At 43.2% G+C, this 20046-nt stretch overlaps 1 protein-coding gene across 2 annotated transcripts in view; it reads right to left on the reverse strand.

Moving 5' to 3' along the window:
- The window catches only part of LOC140476878 (NIPA-like protein 2), an 87570-nt gene extending 77934 nt beyond the window's left edge, over positions 1–9636 (reverse strand). For both annotated transcript variants that reach the window (XM_072569756.1, XM_072569755.1), the window contains exon 1: positions 9388–9636. In XM_072569756.1, the coding sequence (XP_072425857.1) occupies positions 9388–9495 (108 nt within the window). In that variant the 5' untranslated portion in view covers positions 9496–9636. The remainder of the gene's footprint in view (positions 1–9387) is intronic.
- Positions 9637–20046: the final 10410 nt, after the last annotated feature.

Here is a 20046-nt window from a genome sequence, read left to right on the forward strand (position 1 = left end):
CAGGTGGCTGAATGACTGAATTTCAATACAGAATGAGGCCACAGCATGGGTTCAAATCCCACGCCAGCTGAGGTACCCGTAAAGGGACTCTCTTTCTCAACTTCTGCCCTCCCCTGAGGTGTGGTGACCCTCAGGTTAAACCTCTCCCAAGAGAGAGCACTCTATGGTCTAGTACTTTCACTACCAGGATAGAAAAAAGCTGCACTTTCATACTTATTTCCTGATATGTTATGCCCACTGGGTGCTGCTCCCAGATGCAATGACTGAATTTGCTCCATTGGGAATGGCTTGGCAAGCATTTTTTTTTAAATTGAGCAATAAAACTTTGTAAACGCCTTGTGTCAATTTGTGGAGCTTTTGAGATAGTGTGGACAAGGTGCAGGTAAACCAAAGGAATATGCATGTGTGACCTGCAGTGTCAGATGGCAAGCATGCAGGTCAGGAGCAGGAGAAGGCCACTCAGCCCCTCCAGCCCATTCTGCCATTAGATTGGATCATGGTTGATCCAAATTACTTCACATTCCCAACTATCCATGTTCATTTCTTTTTGCAACAGGGATGCTTTTGTGACTTTGCTAAGATCGATTTGCTAAGAAAGAAGGTCGATTCTGCTGTGTTGCCCATGGAAGAGAATTGTTATTTGAGGCAGAACTTTCCACAGTCAGAATCGTAGCCTTCTTACTCATGGCAACCAGAAAAGATAATGATGTGCTTATTAGAAGTCTTAATGGGAAAGAGAAAACTTCATAGAATCAAAGAGACCCTACAGTGTGGAAGGCGGCCATTAGGCCCATTGAGTCCACACCAACCCTCCACAGAGCATCCCACTCAGACCCACCCCCCCATCCCATCCCTGTAACCCCACAATTCCCATGACTAATCCACCTAGCCTGCACATCCCTGGACACCATGGACAATTTAGCACGGCCAGTCTACCTAACCTGCACCTCTTTGGGTAAGGTTAGTAAATAGTTTGAGGTATGGGTTGCTCATGATCTGGCTGAATGGAAAATAGGTGTGAGGGAGTCAGTGGACCATTCTATATCCTGTTGTGGTTAAAGTTTGGTTCTGCCCATTATTTCAATATCCTGAGAAATTAACTCCAACGCTGCTTTCTCCATGCAGTCAACTAATGACAACTTTGCCAATTGACTCAAATCTTTTCTCGTTCTCAGGAACATTAAAAATGCATGACAGGGCCAATGATATTTCAGTAGCTTAGAAAAAGCGACATAAATGCTATTATATTTCCCTTAAATCATGCCAAAGCAAAATATAAAGTCATATTTTTAATAACCATTTCAATGTTCAGTGTTCCACACTAGATTAATTAGTCTCCACAAAGCTTTAATGAGCTCCTCAGGTGATTCTATGAGCCTGGTCAATCAGAAAGGTTATAAGCTTCACATCTGCTCAAGGCTGGGTTGGAAGTCTTGTTATTTAGTAAATATAGAAGGGAAGTCTGATACCACCATCATCAAAGGCTTTTTACATCATCATTACATATTATACAAGTAGGTATATCAAAATTATAAATGCAACAAACAAACAAACATTAAGGAATTTAGACATATTGCTGTAATTTGTAGAGAGAACCCCTGTCCTATCAGTCGGGTGGGGCAGGGGGTGGATTGAAAGATGAATGGTATAAAAACCAAGGAGCAAATGATATATGGTGAAGGGTATAAAGAAATGATCATGAAAGGACTCCAGAAAACAGATGGCATTATATTGAGGCATTTGCAAATCACTACCTAATCGTTATGCCCTCAGGAAAATGATTGCCACTTCGCAAAGCAACAAACATCATCCACTCAGTATGATGCTGCTGACAAATGTCCAGGAAGACACATAACAATCAGTGTTGGAATGTGGTCAATGACCATGTGAGCCCAAGGTCAGGTGATAGGAGGTCTGGCAAACATCACGGGATGATAGGATGACCCAAGGTGGACCATGAAGTGGTAAATCATTGATGTGTATTCACAGGATTGAGATATGTAGGTCAGAGAGGATGTGGCAAGCACTGATGTCAATGTTGCATGTAAACATTGTAACGTGGTATGTATAAATATCCTGTACTTTATTGGGAAAGAGAGAGTGTCACAGACCTCCAATCTGAATAGTAATTAAGTGGGTAACTGGACCGCATGTGAAAGCCAGATTCAGAGCAGTCTCTGGCCTCTCCCATACGCGTGGTACATGAACTCCAAATAAAGAATGATTTGAGCTATTGTACACAGGACTCAGACTCCTCTTTCAAACCCCTCTCCAACAAGTTGTGATTAATTCCTACCCTGGCTATTGCCTCACATGACAGCATTGATTGTTCAGCTTTTCAATTTGAATTCAGAGTTTTCTTTCCAATTAGTCAGTCACCTGTTAGGCCAGTTCACATATCAGCTAATATCTCACAGAATCGCAGAAGACCATTCAGCTCACATTGCCTCTTCTAACTCTTTGAAAGAGCAATCCAATTATTTCCACTTCCCCTCTTTCCCCATTGCAATGTAAAATGTTCCTAATTTTAGGTCGACAACCAATTCTCTACCTCAATTGCTTTCTTCAAACTCTTTCAGGTACTGTATTCCAGATTATAACAACCAGTTACATTTAAAAAGTCTCACCCCACCCCTGATGGATTTCACTGCTGATTTTAACAAAATGGATTTTTTACAAGTGATTACATCCATCAGATCGAAACAATGTGTTTCCAATGGAATACTGGAAGTTGTTAGAAATTCCTTGGGAAAGTATGAAAGAAAATGTTGGACCGAGCAATTTTGTATTGCTTCATTTAAAAATGATCAACATTGCACAATGCTTCCTTACAGTCAGTGTTTGAGTTCAACTCAGTGACGGTCTTTTAGGGAATGTACGTTTTGAGTCATACATTGCGATGTTTGAAGAGTACCTTATCTATACTCAGCATGTTTTATTTAGGCTACCAGAAACTGAGAGTCTGTATTGTAATGAAGGGCGTTATTTTAGACTAAACTCTGAAATTCCATCCCTAATCCCTCCCACTCCTCCCTTAAGAAGCACTGTAGAATTTAATTCTTTGCGCACATTTTATTTTCATCAATTATCCTTCTGTCTATCATTTTCAACAGGCTCAATTTTAATTCATTCAAAATTTACTGCCCTGTGGAATTCATTTCTTCTTTAACCCTTTCTGCTTCCGTCCTCCCACCTCACTTCATCTTAAAGATGCTCACTCAGGTTAGAAATATGGGAGTCAAGACTAGAGGGGGTGCTGGAAAAGCACAGCAGGCCAGGGAGCATCTGAGGAGCAGGAAAATCGACGTTTCAGGCAGGAAGGGCTCCTGCCTGAAATGCCGATTTTCCTGCTCCTTGGATGCTGCCTGACCTGCTGTGCCTTTCCAGCCCCACTCTAATCTTGACTCTGATCTCCAGCATCTACAGTCCTTATTTTTGTCTTAGAAATGTTGGAGGAGAGAAAATAGAAGCAGGAGTAGGCCATTCAGTATGATCGAGGCTAATCATCCAACTCAGTCCTCTGTTCCAGCTTTCTCCACATAATCACTTTCCAACTAACGTAGGAAATGTAGCACTCCTTTAACATATAGTATGCTCCCATAGACCATCATTTGGAGATGCTGGTGTTGGACTGGGGTGGACAAAGTTAAAAATCCCACAACACCAGGTTATAGTCCAACAGGTTTATTTGGAAGCACTAGCTTTCGGAATGCTGCTCCTTCATCAGGTGGTTGTGGAGGACACAACTGTAAGACATAGAATTTATAGCAAAAGTTTACAGTATGACGTACCTGAAATTATACATTGAAAAATACCTTGATGATTTGTTAAGTCTCTCATCTGGTAGAATACCATAATAGTTTCACTTCTTTCATATGTAAATCACAAAACATTTTTAGAAGTTACATTCTCAGGTTAACTCTAACAATTGGTGTCAGACCAGATAATGTGTTGAAGGTGTTAACCCCCTTTATTGTGTTGTCTGTGTCATAATGTTTAGACTGATTCAAATCTAAAATATAAGTTAACAGAGTCTGACTTGGATTCATGCAGTTTTTGAGCAAAGTACAATGTAACTCTGTAAGTACAAATTCACCCCACAAACGTATATCTGTATGGGTTTGAGTGTGTGTGTGTGTGTGTGTGTGTGTGTGTGTGTGTGTGTCTGTCTGTCTGTCTGTCTGTCTGTCTGGGGTGGGGGTTGTGAATGTCTGTGAGAGAGAATGTATATATATGGGTGTGTGAGTGTAAAGGGGTCTGAATCTGTGAGAGGGTGCTTGTGTGAGTGTGAGAGTTTGTAGGAGGGTGTATGAGTGTCTGTGTGCATGTCTGTGTTTAGGAGTGTCTGCGTGTGTGTATGTGTAGGAGTGCCTGTGTGTACGAGCGAACAATGATCTGTTTGAGGTTTGGTGGTTGTTTAAAGGTGAGAGTGGAGGTGTGTGGAAGGTCTTGGCGAGGTGCTCATCTTCACTGATAATGTGTTGCAGGCCACGAAGATCATTGTTTGTAGCAAACTGCCTGGCTTTCAGGACACTCCATACAACCTTGTCATGGTAGGCACTGCAAGACGTGTCAGAGTGTGGACATGGACACCACCATTACGCGTGGGGTCACCTCCCTCCATGTACATGGCAGGTACTCATGTGACTCATCCAACGTTGTCTATCTTATACACTGCAGGCAAGGTTGCCCTGAGGCATGGTACGTTGGTGAAACCGAGCAGAGGCTACAGTAACGGATGAATGGGCACCGCACAACAATCAACAGACAGGAATGTTCCCTCCCAGTTGGGGAACACTTCAGTGGTCCAGGACATTCGAACTCGAACCTTTGGGTGGCCAACGTCCAAGGCAGACACCGGGACAGGCAGCAGATAAAAGTGGCCGAGCAGAGGCTGATAGCTAAGTTCCATACCCATAAGGAGGGCCTCAACCGGGACCTTGGGTTCATGTCACACTACAGGTGACCACCATTGCACTACTACCTACACACACACACACACACACACACACTTTGACCCCTTTACACTCACACACACACGTTTACACTCTCTCTCACAGACACTCACAACCCCCCACCCCAGACACACACAAACCCACCATACACACATATACGTTTGTGGGGTGAATTTGTACTTGCAGAGTTACATTGCACTTTGCTCAAAAACTGCATGAATCCATGTAAGACTCTGTTCACTTATTTTTTAGATTTGAATCAGTATAAACATTATGGCACAGACAACTGCACACAGGGGGCTAACACCTTCAACATATTATGTGGTGAACACCAATTGTTACAGCTAACCTGAGAATGTAAGTTTTTAAAAAAGTTTTGTGATTTACATATGAAAGAAGTGAAACTATCATGGTCATTCTAACAGATGAGAGACTTAACAAACAATCAAGGTATTTTTCAATGTATAATTTCAGTTACATCACACTGTAAACGTTTGCTATAAATTCTGTGTATTACAATTGTGTACTCGATAACCATCCAATTACGGAGCAGCGCTCCGAAAGCTAGTGCTTCCAATTAAACCTGTTGGACTATAACCTGGTGTTGTGTGATTTTTAACCCCATTGACCTTAATAGTTTGGTATCTGTTCATAGTGATTGAAGGATAAAGATGGACTCTTCTGCAGATGCTGTCACTGGACTTTGTCTCTCTTCCTGAGGGAGCACTGAAAGGGCTTTGATTTCACACCTCATCTAAAAAAAAGTACATGTGGCAGTGCAGCACAGCCCCAGTACCACACTGGAATGTCATTCTGCATTGTCTTCAAGTGTCTGGAGTGGGAATAGAACCTACACACTTGGAGCTGACCAGTGATGTTATTACCCAGTGAGTCATGGATAACAATTGAAGGGCTGTTGCTCAGAATGTTCAACGCCCAGTACAAAGTTCACATTCCAGTCTTTCAACTGGTCTAGCTATCCAATTTGCATAAACAAGCAGACCAACGTCCACTATGGCAGGACTCTAGCTCAGATCACTGGACAGACAGAGCCATGGTGATCATGTCACTGGACTAGTAATCCAGGAACCCAGTGGTTTGGAAAGGTGGATTCAAAGCCCCCAAGGGACAGCTGGTGGAATTTAAATTCAATCTGGAATTGAAAGCTAGCCTCAATGACCATGACAACAATTGTCAATTGTCATAACATCCCATCATGATCAGTAATGTCTTGAAGGATAGGAATTCCGCTGTAACCCCAGACCCACAGCAATGTGCTTGATTCTTAAATGCCATCTGCAGCCTTCAGTGCCAAGGCAATTAGGGATGGGCAACAAATGCTGCCACTGCTGCCCACATGAAGGAAAATGAAAATAGTTTTTCTTTGTTCATTTGCAGGATTATGTATCACTAGCTTGGCCAGCATTTACTGCCCATCCCTAACTGCCCAACGTTGCTGTCGGTCTAGAGTCACATCTAGGCCATACAGGTAAGGATGGCAATTTCATTCCCTAAAGGATAACCTGATGTGTTTTACAACAATTGACAATGGTTACATGGTCATCAGTAATTCCAGACTTTTATTAAATTCAAATTCTGCCATCTGTCATGGTGGGATTTGAATCTCTGGATAGATATCCAGCAATAATACTATTAGTCCAACACCTCACCCAAAATAGAACAATGTGGATTGTAGGAGGATGGTAGGAACATAATATCTTCATGGCCCTCCCTGTTCCAACATATTTCATTATTACATACCTGTCCAATAAACCTTAGTGATTTGTGAACCTCAAAACTCTGCTCTCATTCCCACTTCCCCATTCAAGAATACAATGAACTGAGGTATTCATGGGCCTGAACTACAATCTCTGGAAAACACTGACCTAAGAGTGTGGTGGAGGCTGGGGTCATGCTTGAGCACAGACCAGAGATGTTCTGCAAAGTGATCACTGCGTTTGGTTTCTCCCTAGTCGGTTCCTTGACCACCAACATTACCCCCTCCCTCTCCATGGCACCTTCCCATGTAACTGCAGAAGGTGCAACACCTGCCTCTTCACCTCCTCCCTGCTCCCCATCTAAGGGCCAAAACAGTCTTTCCAGGTGAAGCACCTTTTCACCTGCACCTCCTCCAACCTTGTGTATTGTATTTGCTGCACCCAAGATGGCCGACTCTACATTAGAGAAACCAAACACAGACTGGGTGACCGCTTTGCTGAACACCACTAGTCTGTGTGCAAGCATGCCCCTGACCTCTCATAGACAGTCATTTTAACACAGCGGCCTGCTAGTGTCCGTTCTCAACGTGCTGCAGTGTCCCAGGGAATCACAGTGCAAACTGCAATCATTGATTCAGAATTGTCCAGCACAGAAACAGACCCTTCTGTCCAACGAGGTAAAAACAATGACTGCAGATGCTGGAAACCAGATTCTGGATTAGTGGTGCTGGAATTCCTGATGAAGGGCTTTTGCCTGAAACGTCGATTTCGAAGCTACTTGGATGCTGCCTGAACTGCTGTGCTCTTCCAGCACCACTAATCCAGAATCCCTTCGGTCCAACTTGTCCATGGAGGAGCAACTCTTCATCTTCAGACTAGGCACTTTATAACCTTCTGGGCTCAATATTCGAGTTCAACAGCTTCAGATTGTGAACTATTCCATTCCTTACTTTTAGCTTTACTTGTTACATTCTTATGCCCGAAACGTCGATTCCCCTGCTCCTCAGATGCTGCCTGACCTGCTGTGCTTTTCCAGCACCACACTCTTGACTCGAATCTCCAGCATCTGCAGACCTCACTTTCGCCTTGTTACATTCTCTGTTATCCTCTCTCCCCTCCCCCCACCCCAGTGGGACTGTCCTTTCTCAGTCTGGCAGTTAGACACACTGTTGTCCTGCCATTCTCACAAACTGATCTCTTAATCTGTAACTCTTTCTCCCTCAGACTCCACCCTGGCCACTCCTGGATAAATGCTGCTCCCTTCACACTTCACAGCAGCTCTGACGAAGAGTCATCTAGACTTGAAACATTAGCTTGATCTCTCTCTATGGATGCAGCCTTACCCACTGTGATTTCCAGCATTTGTTGTTTGCACTGTGATTTTCTATGTCTGCTCTCAGATGAGGACCTTTAGTTATTTGTAATCAGCCTATTCAGAGATATTAAGACACACCTCTGAAGCAGGTGGGGCTTGAACCTGCACCTCCTAGCTCAGAGGCAGGGACACTGCGACTGCACTGTCGACCCTTATTTGAACTTCTCTTATTGGCAGAATGAAACTGAGGCAAAAGTGAGGACTGCAGATGCTGGAAATCAGAGTCTAGATTAGAGTGGTGCTGGAAAAGCACAGCAGGTCAGGCAGCATCCGAGGAGCGTGAATTGAATCTAGCCCTCAATACAGATGATGCTAAGCAAGTTGTGAATTGTCAAAATGGATGAAATTTTGAGGGAGGAGGTCAGGACCGATTATTTTTTTGAGGGGGGGGGGGGGGTGGAATAAAGAAAATAATCCTGAATTCACCAGCAAACATTTGGTCGTTTGAACTTCCTTGCTTGGTCATTCCCAGTAACAAGTGTACGGGTTGATGGAGGGAAGTGAGAACTGGAGTCTGTCCTGTTTATAAAGTTGAAATTGTGTTGCTGGAAAAGCGCAGCAGGTCAGGCAGCATCCAAGGAGCAGGAGAATCGACGTTTCGGGCATGAGCCCTTCTTCAGGAATATAAAGTTGCCATATTCTTAGCGAGACTCTCTTTCCACTAAGAGGTGGGGTTTAACCTGAGGGAAAGCCCACTGTCTGTGTTCTTCTGCTGAAGTGAAATAGGGGTCAATTCAGTTATCGGCCCCTCCTAGTGTTCCAAATCCATGTAAATATAGTCTCGGATGTGAAAGAGATATCTTTGGTTTGTTTGGATTGAACCAATGATTGCTAACTTCTTTGGTTTGCTACAGTACGGAATCTAACTGCATTTGTGACTATGTCTGTATGACAAGCTATTTTTTCAATGAATAAAGAAGGTTTAATTTGAAGGTCATGGTAACCTCGGAGGGTGAATCCAAGCCGTAGGCGTCTCTCTGCATCACATTCCAGTCAAACTGAGATAACCGGCACCCCCCTCCCCCCCACCGCCCTGTCAGATCGGAGGGACCATCGGCTATGGGGGGCTTCACTCGGGAAGTTCGGGGGAAAAGTTTACACTTTGTTGCATCTCTTTCTCTGAAACACGAAACACACACAACAGAGGGGAGGGCAAAAGACTAAAAGAAATTCGCTACAAACGCGGAAAATGCAGCGAACTGTTGCAGTCTGTCACTATTTGTTACAGATCCGCTCCGATGGAAGGCAATCCTACTTCAATTGTTACAGTTAAAGCAAGTTTTGCCTGAAAGTGCAGAGTAAGTGACGCGCCTCCTGCAGAAAGCCGGGACCTTCTCACCTGGTAAGGGTGTAGGTTACTCCAGGTGGGTGATAACGTGCTGTTCTGTCGCTCGGAAACATTAGGAACAAGCTCCAGGAGAGTCGCCACTGACACTGCACTCGCCATAGCTCCCAATGCCGGCCGGAGCCAGCCACTCCTTTCTCCTACCGGGGACTGGGAAGAGGCATCGAGTCACCGCACACCATCTCCCCGCCGGCAGACAGGGCTGCCCTGGGTTCGCTTCCAGCAACCACCCCCCGCCCCGCCACTTCCTGATCGCTTCAGGATATTAGAGAGAGAGAGATGACAGGGCGGAGTCCTCACACTCAAGGCGAGTCAGACAAACGCCCCTTGTTCTTGTAGCTACAGTAAACTCTTTATTTGAGACATCAGTACCAAAGGCGTTTGGAGTCTTAATTCACATTTGCATCTCTTTCACTCACTGAACTTGGAGGAATCTTGCCCCTGAATTAATTTTAAAATAAACTCCTTTCACTGAAGCAGAAGGCGAAGGTGTTGGTGGGTGAAGAAAGATCTGATCCCACCCAGCTAGAGATGAGGGATAATTTCAGTATAGCTGCCAGAGGATGTTGTAGAGGCTGGTACGATAGCAACATTTAAAAGGTGTCTGGATGGGTATATGAATAGGAAGGGTTTGGAGGGTTTGGGTGCTGGCAGGTGGGACTAGATTGGGTTGGGATATCTGGTCAGCATAGACAAGTTGGACCGAAGGGTCTGTTTCTGTGCTGTACATCTCTAGGACTCTATTAACCTATTTTTCTAGTCAACCTGTCCAGACCTTATGCTGGAGATGCTGACTCTCCTGCTCCTCCGACGCTTCCTGACCTGCTGTGTTTTTCCAGTGCCACACTTTTTGACTCTGATATTCCAGCATCTGCAGTCCTCACTTTCTCTTGTTCAAGTGCCCCTTCCTCAGAACCCAGTTCTTATTTCTGAGAGTGGGTCACCAGATCCGAACCAGTAACTCGGATTTCTCTCTCACAGATGCTGCCAGACTTGCTGAGCTTTTCCAGCAATTTCAGTTTTTGTTCAGAGATGTTATTACACACCTCTGGAGCAGATGAGATTTGAGAACCCCAGGCCTCCTGGTCCAGCAGTCAGGACACTACCACCAAGCCACAAGAGGGGCCCTAACATTTCTTCAACTAGACAGTAGGGAGCCTGTGGAATTCACTGCTACAGAAAATGCCAAAACATTGTGTGATTTCAAGAAAGACTTGGATATAGCATTTGGGGATCAAGGAATTCTGGGGCAAAACAGGCACAAGCTATTTAGTTGGTTGATTACAATGAATGGTAGAGCAGACGAGAAGGGGTGATTAGTCTACTCCTGTTCCTATTTTCTATGTTTCTATGAGTCATGAACATGTGCATTTTTATAGCCCTGTATGGCTGGAAGCAAAAATGGGGAGGAGGCAACAAATCTGAAATGTTGCAACAACACAGAAACGAGTTTGGAAAAGTCACCAGGTCAGACAGCTGGCATATTTTGAAGGGATTGAGAGAGACATTTTTTCTGTTCATGGTACTGCTGAAGGATCATCAACTTTAAATGTTAATTTGTTATTTCCAATCTTTTCAGTTTAAATTCATATTATTTGGTATATTTGGGCTTTAGGACCCAAATATATCCCGTCACCAAGTCACCTTTTATTCACATGTGCACTGTACATGGGCTGTGACCAGCCAGCACAAAGCTGGTCCCATGAATGAGGAGACCTTCTGAATCTCCAGTTTTGTTTAGAAGATTCTAATTTGCTGTTGAGACCTTTTTTCTCCTTTCCTTTCCCTACACTACTGCATAGCAGTAGTGCTTATTATCTCCTGTTTATATCTGTCAGCCAGGGCTCCCTGATTGACCCAGGTTACAACCTCAATCGGGGATCTCAGTCAATGCGATCCACCTGACCATGTTTCCAATCACTGCTCGGACCCTTGGAGTTACATTGTGATGAAGTCATAGTGCTGTTCCTCTCGGGCATAAATAATATAGTGTGGGCGGAGTTGGAGAAGAGAGCAAGAAATACCTGGAGTAGAACAATTTGTATTAGATGGTAGTGTTTGTAGTATTATCTTTCAATAATGTAACTGTAAGCTAGAAATTAGTGTATCCTGAAATCTATGTATTAGTTGTACTTAGACTTAATAAACAGTGTTAGACAGAGGCCCAAGCCTGAAGACAGACCTTGTCTCCTCAACCATTTACCATTAACCCAAATCATGAGCTTTTGGATCTTGAATGGTGGCTGGAATCTGAATTGTCTAGGCCAAGAGATACTTGGTTAGGATGTTCAGAAAAGTGGGTTACAATCAGGCCTGCAGCATGGATGCAGAAGGAGAATGGGAGACTGCTCCAGACAGGAGACAGTGAGGTCCGCAGATGTTGACGATCAGAGTTGAGAGTGTGTTGCTGGAAAAGCACAGCAGGTCAGTCACCCCCTCCCACTTATCTCTCCACCCCTGAGGCTCCCAGCCTCATTCCTGATGAAAGGCTCTGCCTGAAACGTCAATTTTCCTGCTCTTAGGATGCTGCCTGGCCTGCTGTGCTTTTCCAGCAACACACTCTCAAGACTGCTCCAGACAACCAGGCAAGTAGTGCAGAAATCCCCTGATGTCTTGCTGACAATTGGGTTTCTGTTATCAATGCCTTTGGTTCCTCAGAGAAGTGTAGCAAAAGCCAGGTGTGTAGCACCATTCGGCAGTTTGGCTGTAAAGAACCAAGGAAGAAGAGGGAAAGAGCAGTATTGATAGAGTCAGGAAAGCAGGAGCTGCTGAGGCTGTAGACATGACTTCACAATTGGATGCTGCCTCCCTAATGCCAGGGTCAAGGATGACGTGGTGCAGCTGGAGGAAATCCTAGAATGGGCGAACAGCTAGAAATCATGCTCCACATTGGTACCAATCACAGGGATAAGAGAGGTGATGAGATCTTGAAAGCAGTTTTCTGAGAGCTAAATAGAAGACTAAAAGGCAGGACCTCAGAACCAGCAATTTCAGAATTACTCCCATTCGGACTTGCTGGTTGGCATAGAAATAGGGGAATTGAGACATTTAACATGGAAAGCTGGTGTGGTTAGGATGAGTATCAGATTTCTGCGGCATTGGAACTGATTCTGAGCAGCTGGGAAATGTCCCAGCCAGAGAGTGTGCCTCAAAGTCTGGCCAGGACAACTATTCCATCAGGTGTTTTGCAGGAACTATTGGGGAAGGTTTAAACCAGGCTCTCAGGACAAACTCAGAGAGGAGAGGTTCACAGTAGGGAAACAGAAAATTAGCAAGACAAGGCAGCAGAGGTTAAAAAGTAGACAGCACAGGAATTTTTGGAAAGGTGTATATGCAAATACAAGGATTATAGGGAATAAATCTGAGCACAGATAGCTACACAGTAGCACCATCCCATTGCTATCATAGAAACTTCACTTAAAGAGAGGCAAATAAAGCAAAATCCCTGGACAGGGAATTTTCAGGCAGGTGATCAGTTGGGTCAATGGGCGGAGGAGTGGCAGATGGAGTTTAATTTGAATAAATGTGATGTATTGCATTTTTGGTAAAACAAAAAGGGTAGAATTTATACAATTAAATGTAGGGCCTTGGGTAGTGTTTTAGAACAGAGAGAGCTAGGGGTTCAGCGACATAATTCTTTGAAGTTTGCATCACATTTAGACAGGGTAATAGAGAAGGCATTTAGCAGACTGGCCTTCATTGCTCAGACCTTTGAGTACAGGAGTTGGAATGTTATGTTGGGGCTATACAGGACATTGGTGGGTAATATAGAATGCACTTCTGGAGTATTATGTGCAGTTCGGTTGCCCTGTTATAAGAAGACTATCATTAAGCTGGAGAGGGTTCAGAAAATATTTACCATGATATTGCTGGGAAGGGAGAATTTGAGTCATAAAAATAGTCTGGATGGCTGGGACATTTTTTTACTGGAGACTGGGAAGTTGAGGGTGACTTTATAGAGGTTTATAAAGTCATGAAGGGTAAAGATAAGGTGAATGGGGTTTTCAAGATGGGGAGAAATATTTTTAAGTTGAGAGGAGAAAGATTTAAAATAGATCTGGGGCAATACTTTTACACAATGATTTGTGTGTGAATTAACTTCCAGAGGAAGTGATGGACATGGATATAGTTACAATGTTTAAAAGACATTTGGATAAGTACATGAATAAGAAATGTTTGGAAGGATATGGGCTAAATGCAGGCAGGTGGGACTGGTTTAGTTTGAGATTATAGTCGGCGTGGACTGGTTAGACCAAACGGTTTGTTACTGTGCTGTAGGACTCGACTCAATGATGGAGATACAGATAAAACATTGGGGTATAGCATTATTGGTTAAGATAATCAATATGAAATGGGATGATGTATTAAATTAAACTTCAAATGAAGCCAAATAAAGGCAAAACACTGCAGATGCTGGAGATCTGAAATAAAAAAAAACCTCAACAGGTCCAACTACAGAGAGAGAGAGATTTAACGTTTTGAGTCCAATATGACTCTTCCTTGCTACTCTGTTTGGTTACAGGGTATATGGTAAGTTGGATTTAAAATTAATGAAATATAATAATTGACATATAATTGGAAAGCAGCGTTCACCAGGCTCAATATCACGTCCCTGATGGTTGATGGTATATATTAGTGATATGGAGGGAATTTACAGAAATAGACTGATTTTTTGATTCATAATGGGTTGAATGGCTTCAGATAGTGGGCAGGGAAATGGGTTTGAGGCTTAGTTGAGAGCAGCCATGATTGTTTTGAATGTTGGAGAAGGCTCGAGGGCAGATACCAGCTTTCTCTCTATTTTCCTATGTTTGCACATGTCTTCAAGGTGTGTGATTCCAGAATTGGAGGTCAGAGCTACAATTGGCATGCAGACATCAGTTTTCATGCACAGACATGGCTTCAAGAGAATGGCAGAGAAGGGGCAAATGGAATTCAATCTGGCCAGTAGCACCCACATGCCATGAAAGTAGCAAAAAGGATGGATTTCAAATTGACTTATTGTAGTATTTAATTCTACAAGGAAGAATGTATAGGTGTAGTTTCCCATAACAATAGTTGTGGATCCAACCAGGGAGCAGGCTATTTTGGATGTGATGATGTATAATGAGGCAGGTTTAATAGAGTAAGATGTCAGAATAAAATGTCCCCGAGGGAACAGGTACCATAACACATACCATACCATAATTTAGCATTCAGTTTGAGAGGGCCTGAAACAATACCATTAAGTGACACGGTAGCTCAGTGGTTAGCACTGCTGCCTCACAGTGCCAAAGTCCCAGATTTGATTCCACCCTAGGGTGACTTTCTGTGCAGAGTTTACATGTTCTCCCTGTGTCTGTGTGGGTTTCCTCCCACAGTCCAGAGAAGTGCAGGTTAGGTGGATTGGTTACTCTGAATTGTCCACAGTGTGTAGGCTAGTTGGACCATCCATGAGAATTGCAGGGATGGGGTGGGTTCCTCTTTAGAGAGTAAGTGTGGAATTAATGGGCCGAATGATCTGCTTCCACACTGTAGAGGTTTTTTTGATTCTACCAGCTTGAATAAGGGTAATTACAAGGGAATGTTAGCAGAGCTGGCTGGAGTGGACTAGGAAAGGAGTTTAGCAACAAACGCGATTGAGGAATAATGTCAGACATTTGAGAAAATAGTTCATGGCTCACAGTAAAGATAGGTTACAGTGTGAAAAGAGGAATTCTTGGAAGGAGATAAGCCAACTACAGGGAATTTAATGATAGCCTCAGGTTGAAAGGAAAAGTGTGCAATGCAGCAAATACAACCACCTGATGAAGGAGTGGTGTTCCAAAAGCTAGTACTTCCAATGGACTATTAGCTGCTGTTGTGTGATTTTTAACAACGCGGTGAATGTTAGTGGGAAAGGGCAAAGGATTGGGAAAGTTTTAGAAACCAACAAATGATGACTGAAAAAGAAAAGAGGGAGGAAATAAGCCTTAAAAGGAAACTTGGAAGTAATTCAGGAGGGACAGCAACAGCTTCATTAAATATGTAAAAAGCAAGAATGAAGCCAAAGAAAACATAGATCCCTCAGAGGATGAGGTTGAGGAATTAATAATGGGAACCAAGAAATGACAGAGGAGTTGAGTAAATGCTTTAAACATTCTTCACAGTAGAAGACACTGCTAGCATTCCTGAAATAAGAAATAGCATTCCAAAGGTGTTAAATAATCAAAGGGGAAAAGGAGGAGAGAGAATAAATACAAAAAAAATCACGAGATAAAAAGTGCTAGGGAAACTGACAGGCTAAAGACTAACAGATCCCCTGGACCCGATGGGATGAGATGCATCCTTGGATATTAAAGGAACTAGCTACAAGATAGTGGGTGTACTGGTAGTAATCTTCTAGAATCCTTAGATTCTGGAAAATTCCCAAAAGATTCTAGAACTAGGGCCATAGTCTGAGAATTAGAGCCTGACTGTTCAGGCCAGTCAGTGATGGCATACCCTGCAGATGAGATCTGCACATACTTCTCTAGGCAGTGAGACAGACTGCACCTTGATAATGAGGACCAAGACTCCTCCATCCATTCAGCTTCAGCCTCCAGCCTGACTGTGATACTAAATTAATACTTTGCATCTGTCTTTAACAAGGAATTAAATGTTCCCCAGACCATGGTGACAGAGGAGAAAACTCTGACACTAGAAGGGTTCAAAATTCATTAGGAAAAATAGGATGAACTACTGGTACTTAAAGTTGACAAGACACCAGGACCAAGGATTTTGAAGGAAATGAGATTGTGAGGAAACGTGTGAGGAAAGTTTTGGTTCATGGAATAAATGGGACAGAGGCAACTTGGAGACAAATTTAGCTGAGTGAAAGGAAGCAGACTGTATCAATGGGATATTTTTCAGGCCAGAGGAAGGTTTGTGGTGGAGTTCCTCTGGGGCCGGTATTGGAGCACATGTTTTTCCTTATATTCATTAATGACCTAGATCTTGTTGTACAGGGAATAATCTCAAAGTTTGTGGAAGACACAAAATGAAAGCATGGTAAACTGTGAAGCCAGTTGTATATGTTCTCATCCACAAAAGTGTGATACTGAGTTGAGGAACTCGCATGCAGTAGCCTGGATTAAAGCAGTAACATCCTGTGGTGGGCACAGAGCTATTCACTAGTTGTTCTGATTACAGGTAAAAACCTAATTGGCTCTGAGCTTCAGTTTGGCAGTAAACATACAAAAGGATTTCAATCACCTTTCAAAACCAAGAGTTCCAAATTTAACTTTTTGAGTATCAACATTCCACTATTAGTTTTTATTTTTGTTCCGATTCCTCTCATTTCAGTTCTGTGTATATGTGTGGTGCGTTATTATTTCTTCTCATGTTTAATAATTCATAAAATTACTCTTTTGTTAACATAGGAATACCTGGTTGGATTGGCTCCTTTTTAAAATATACATTCATTTGGGCTGAGGGAAAGGATTTCACGTTGGAAAGGATCCTTTGTAAATTGACGTTGACATAACTAACTGAGGAGAACGGGAGTGGGGGGGGGGGGGGTGGTTGGATGAATGAAAAAGGGAATTTGTCAATGTAGGGTATCCCATCTGGAACCAGAAGACCATGGGGAATTTTGCTGCCGGCTAGTCATAACAAAGGGAGAACATTGACAGACAATATAAAATAAGGGGAACAACTTTTAAGTGGATGTGGGAGCAGAGGGACCTGGGTGCATATGTGCACACAGATCAATATAGGTGGAGAGAGCAGTTCATAAAGCATACAGTGTCCTAGTCTTTAAAAATAGAAATGTTGAGTACAAGTGCAAAGAAATAATATTGAACTTGTGTAAGGAAATTGTTAGACCTCAGATGGAATATTGTGTACAGTTCAGGATGCTGCACTATAGAGAGAATGTGAATGCATTGGAGAGAGTGCAGAAATGATTTACAAGGATGGCTGCAGATGTGAAAAACTCCAAAGACGAGGATAGATGGAGAGATTGGCACTGTTCTCCTTGGAGAGAAGTAGGTTAGGAGGAGATTTGATCGGCGTTGTCAAGCTGATGAGGGGTCTGGACAGAGTAGATTGAGAGAAACTGTTCCCACTTGTAATGTGATTGAGAAGCAGAGTTACAGATTGAAAGTGATGTCCAAAACCTGAGAAAACCTTTCTTACCCAGCCAGTAGTCAGGCTGTGGAATGCATTGCCTGGGAATGTGATAGAAGCACGTTCAGTTGAGGCATTCAAGAGGGACACTGGGTGGTTATTTGAATAGAAACAGTATGCAGGGGTATAGAGAAAACCAGAGGAATGTCACTAAGTCATAGAGTCATACAGTTATACTGCATGGAAACAAACCCTTTGGTCCAACTTGTCCATGTCAAATAGATATCCTAAATCTAGTCCCATTTACCAGTATTTGGCCCACATCCCTCCAAATGGAGTGCTCATTGGGAGAGCTGTGCGGGCATGATGGGCTGAATGATCTCCCTGTGTGCTGTAACACCTTTGTGATTTGCTGAATTATCTTCTCTCAAGAAGGGGATGGTACTGGTGTGACAGTAAAGCAGAACGTGGTCGTGCTATTGCATGGGAAAGGAATAGATAGAGAGTGTTGTGAAGTGAGAATGCATATGTTAATGAGATGATGTATATGTTGATGTGATACTGGCATCAATAATCACGTGTTGTTGAGACTCCAAGAGAGAGCTGTAGGATCACAATTCTATAATTGAGGTGTAAATAAAGGAGCTTATTGCACCAGCAGAGAGTCAGTCGATTGTCAGGGTTGGGGAAGGTAGAGACAAGGATACAGCAATCTCAGAGTAGTGACAGGCTAGTTTAAAGGGGTCACAGTCTAAGGCTAAGGGTATTTAATTAGGACTGAGATGAGGAGAAATGTCTTCACCCAGAGAGTGGGGAACCTGTGGAATTCTCTGCCACAGAAAGCAGTTGAGGCCAAAATATTACAACGCATAGAGTCATAGAGACATACAGATCACTTTTCTAGAAGGAGTTAGATATAGTTCTTAGGACTAAAGAGATCAAAACAGAAATGAATAGATATGGAGATTTTAAAAAAGATTAATCCATTGGGAAGAGGGCGTCACTGGCAAGACCAGCATTTTTTGACCCCCACCCATTTAAACTGTGATTGGTCCAGCCATACTGAATAATTCACATCTACAGCAGCAAAGGATTGTCCTCTGAAGAGAGGTCGGTTCAACTAGGTCTATATTCATTCGAATTTCAAAAAATGAGAAGGGATCTGATTGAAGTGTATTTAATTCAAAAAGAGCTAGATGGGCTAGATGCAGGGATGATGTTTGGGGACTTTCAAATCAGGGAACACAGCCTCAGAATAGAGGGTAGATCATGTAGGACTGAGATGGAGAAATGTTTCTTCACTCAAAGGGTAGTAAATCACAAAGGGCTATGGAGGCCGGGTTACTGAGCATATTCAAGAAAGAAACTGAGACATTTTTACATATCAAAGGCACAAAAAGATATGGGGAGAAAGTGGGAACGTGGCAATGAGATGCAAGGTTATATTTAATTCTGTTGAACAAAATGTTTTACACAGCGGGTGGTTTGTGTGCGGAATGAACTTCCTGAGGAAATGCTGGATGTGGATAAAATTACAACAATTAAAAAAACATTTGGATAAGTGTATGAATAGGAAAAGTTTGGAAGGAAATGGGCCAGGAGCAGGCAGTGGGACTAGTTTAATTTGGGATTATGGTCAACATGGACTGGTTGGTCCGAAGGTTCTGTTTCTGTGTTGTTTGACTCTATGACATTGCAGGGTCAAAGAGTTTAATAGTCCACTCCTGCTCCTAGTTTCTATGTTTCTATGTTCCAATGAAGGGTAACATTCTATGGATAGCAGGCATACATTTAAGGACTGAGTTGGGGAGAAATGGCTTCACCCTGAGAGTGGTGAGACTGGAATTTGATACCACAGAAAGCACAGAGTCCAAACACTGGATGATTTCACGAAGGAGTTGTATAAAGCACTTGGGGCCAAAGGGATCAGAGAACAGGGAGGGGGAAGCAAGGATTGAATTGGATGATCAGCCATGATTAAAATGACTGTTGGAACAGGCTTGAAGGGCTGAATGGCCTACTCGTGCTCCTACTTCCTATGTTTCTATTTCAATTACTCTGAGCTTTCAATGGGTGTCATACAGTCATAGAGTCATGGAGATGTACAGCATGGAGACAGACCCTTTGGTCCAACCCATCCATGCCAACCAGATATCCCAACCCAATCTAGTCCCACCTGCTGGCACCCGGCCCATATCCCTCCAAACCCTTCCTATTCATATAAACATCCAAATGCCTTTTAAATGTTGCAATTTTACCAGCCTCCACCACTTCTTCTGGCAGCTCATTCCATACACGTACCACCCTCTGCGTGAAAAAGTTGCTCCTTAGGTCCCTTATATATCTTTCACCCCTCACCCTAAACCTATGCCCTCTAGTTCTGAACTCTCCCACCCCAGGGAAAAGACTTTGTCTATTTACCCTATCCATGCCCCTCATAATTTTGTAAACCTCTATGAGGTCACCCCTCCGCCTCCGACACTCCAGGGAAAACAGCCCCAGCCTGTTCAGCCTCTCCCTGTAGCTCAAATCCTCCAATCCTGGCAACATCCTTGTAAATCTTTTCTGAACCCTGTCAAGTTTCAC

This window comes from Chiloscyllium punctatum, chromosome 5 (genome assembly GCF_047496795.1).
Source record: "Chiloscyllium punctatum isolate Juve2018m chromosome 5, sChiPun1.3, whole genome shotgun sequence".
Lineage (NCBI taxonomy): Eukaryota > Metazoa > Chordata > Chondrichthyes > Orectolobiformes > Hemiscylliidae > Chiloscyllium > Chiloscyllium punctatum.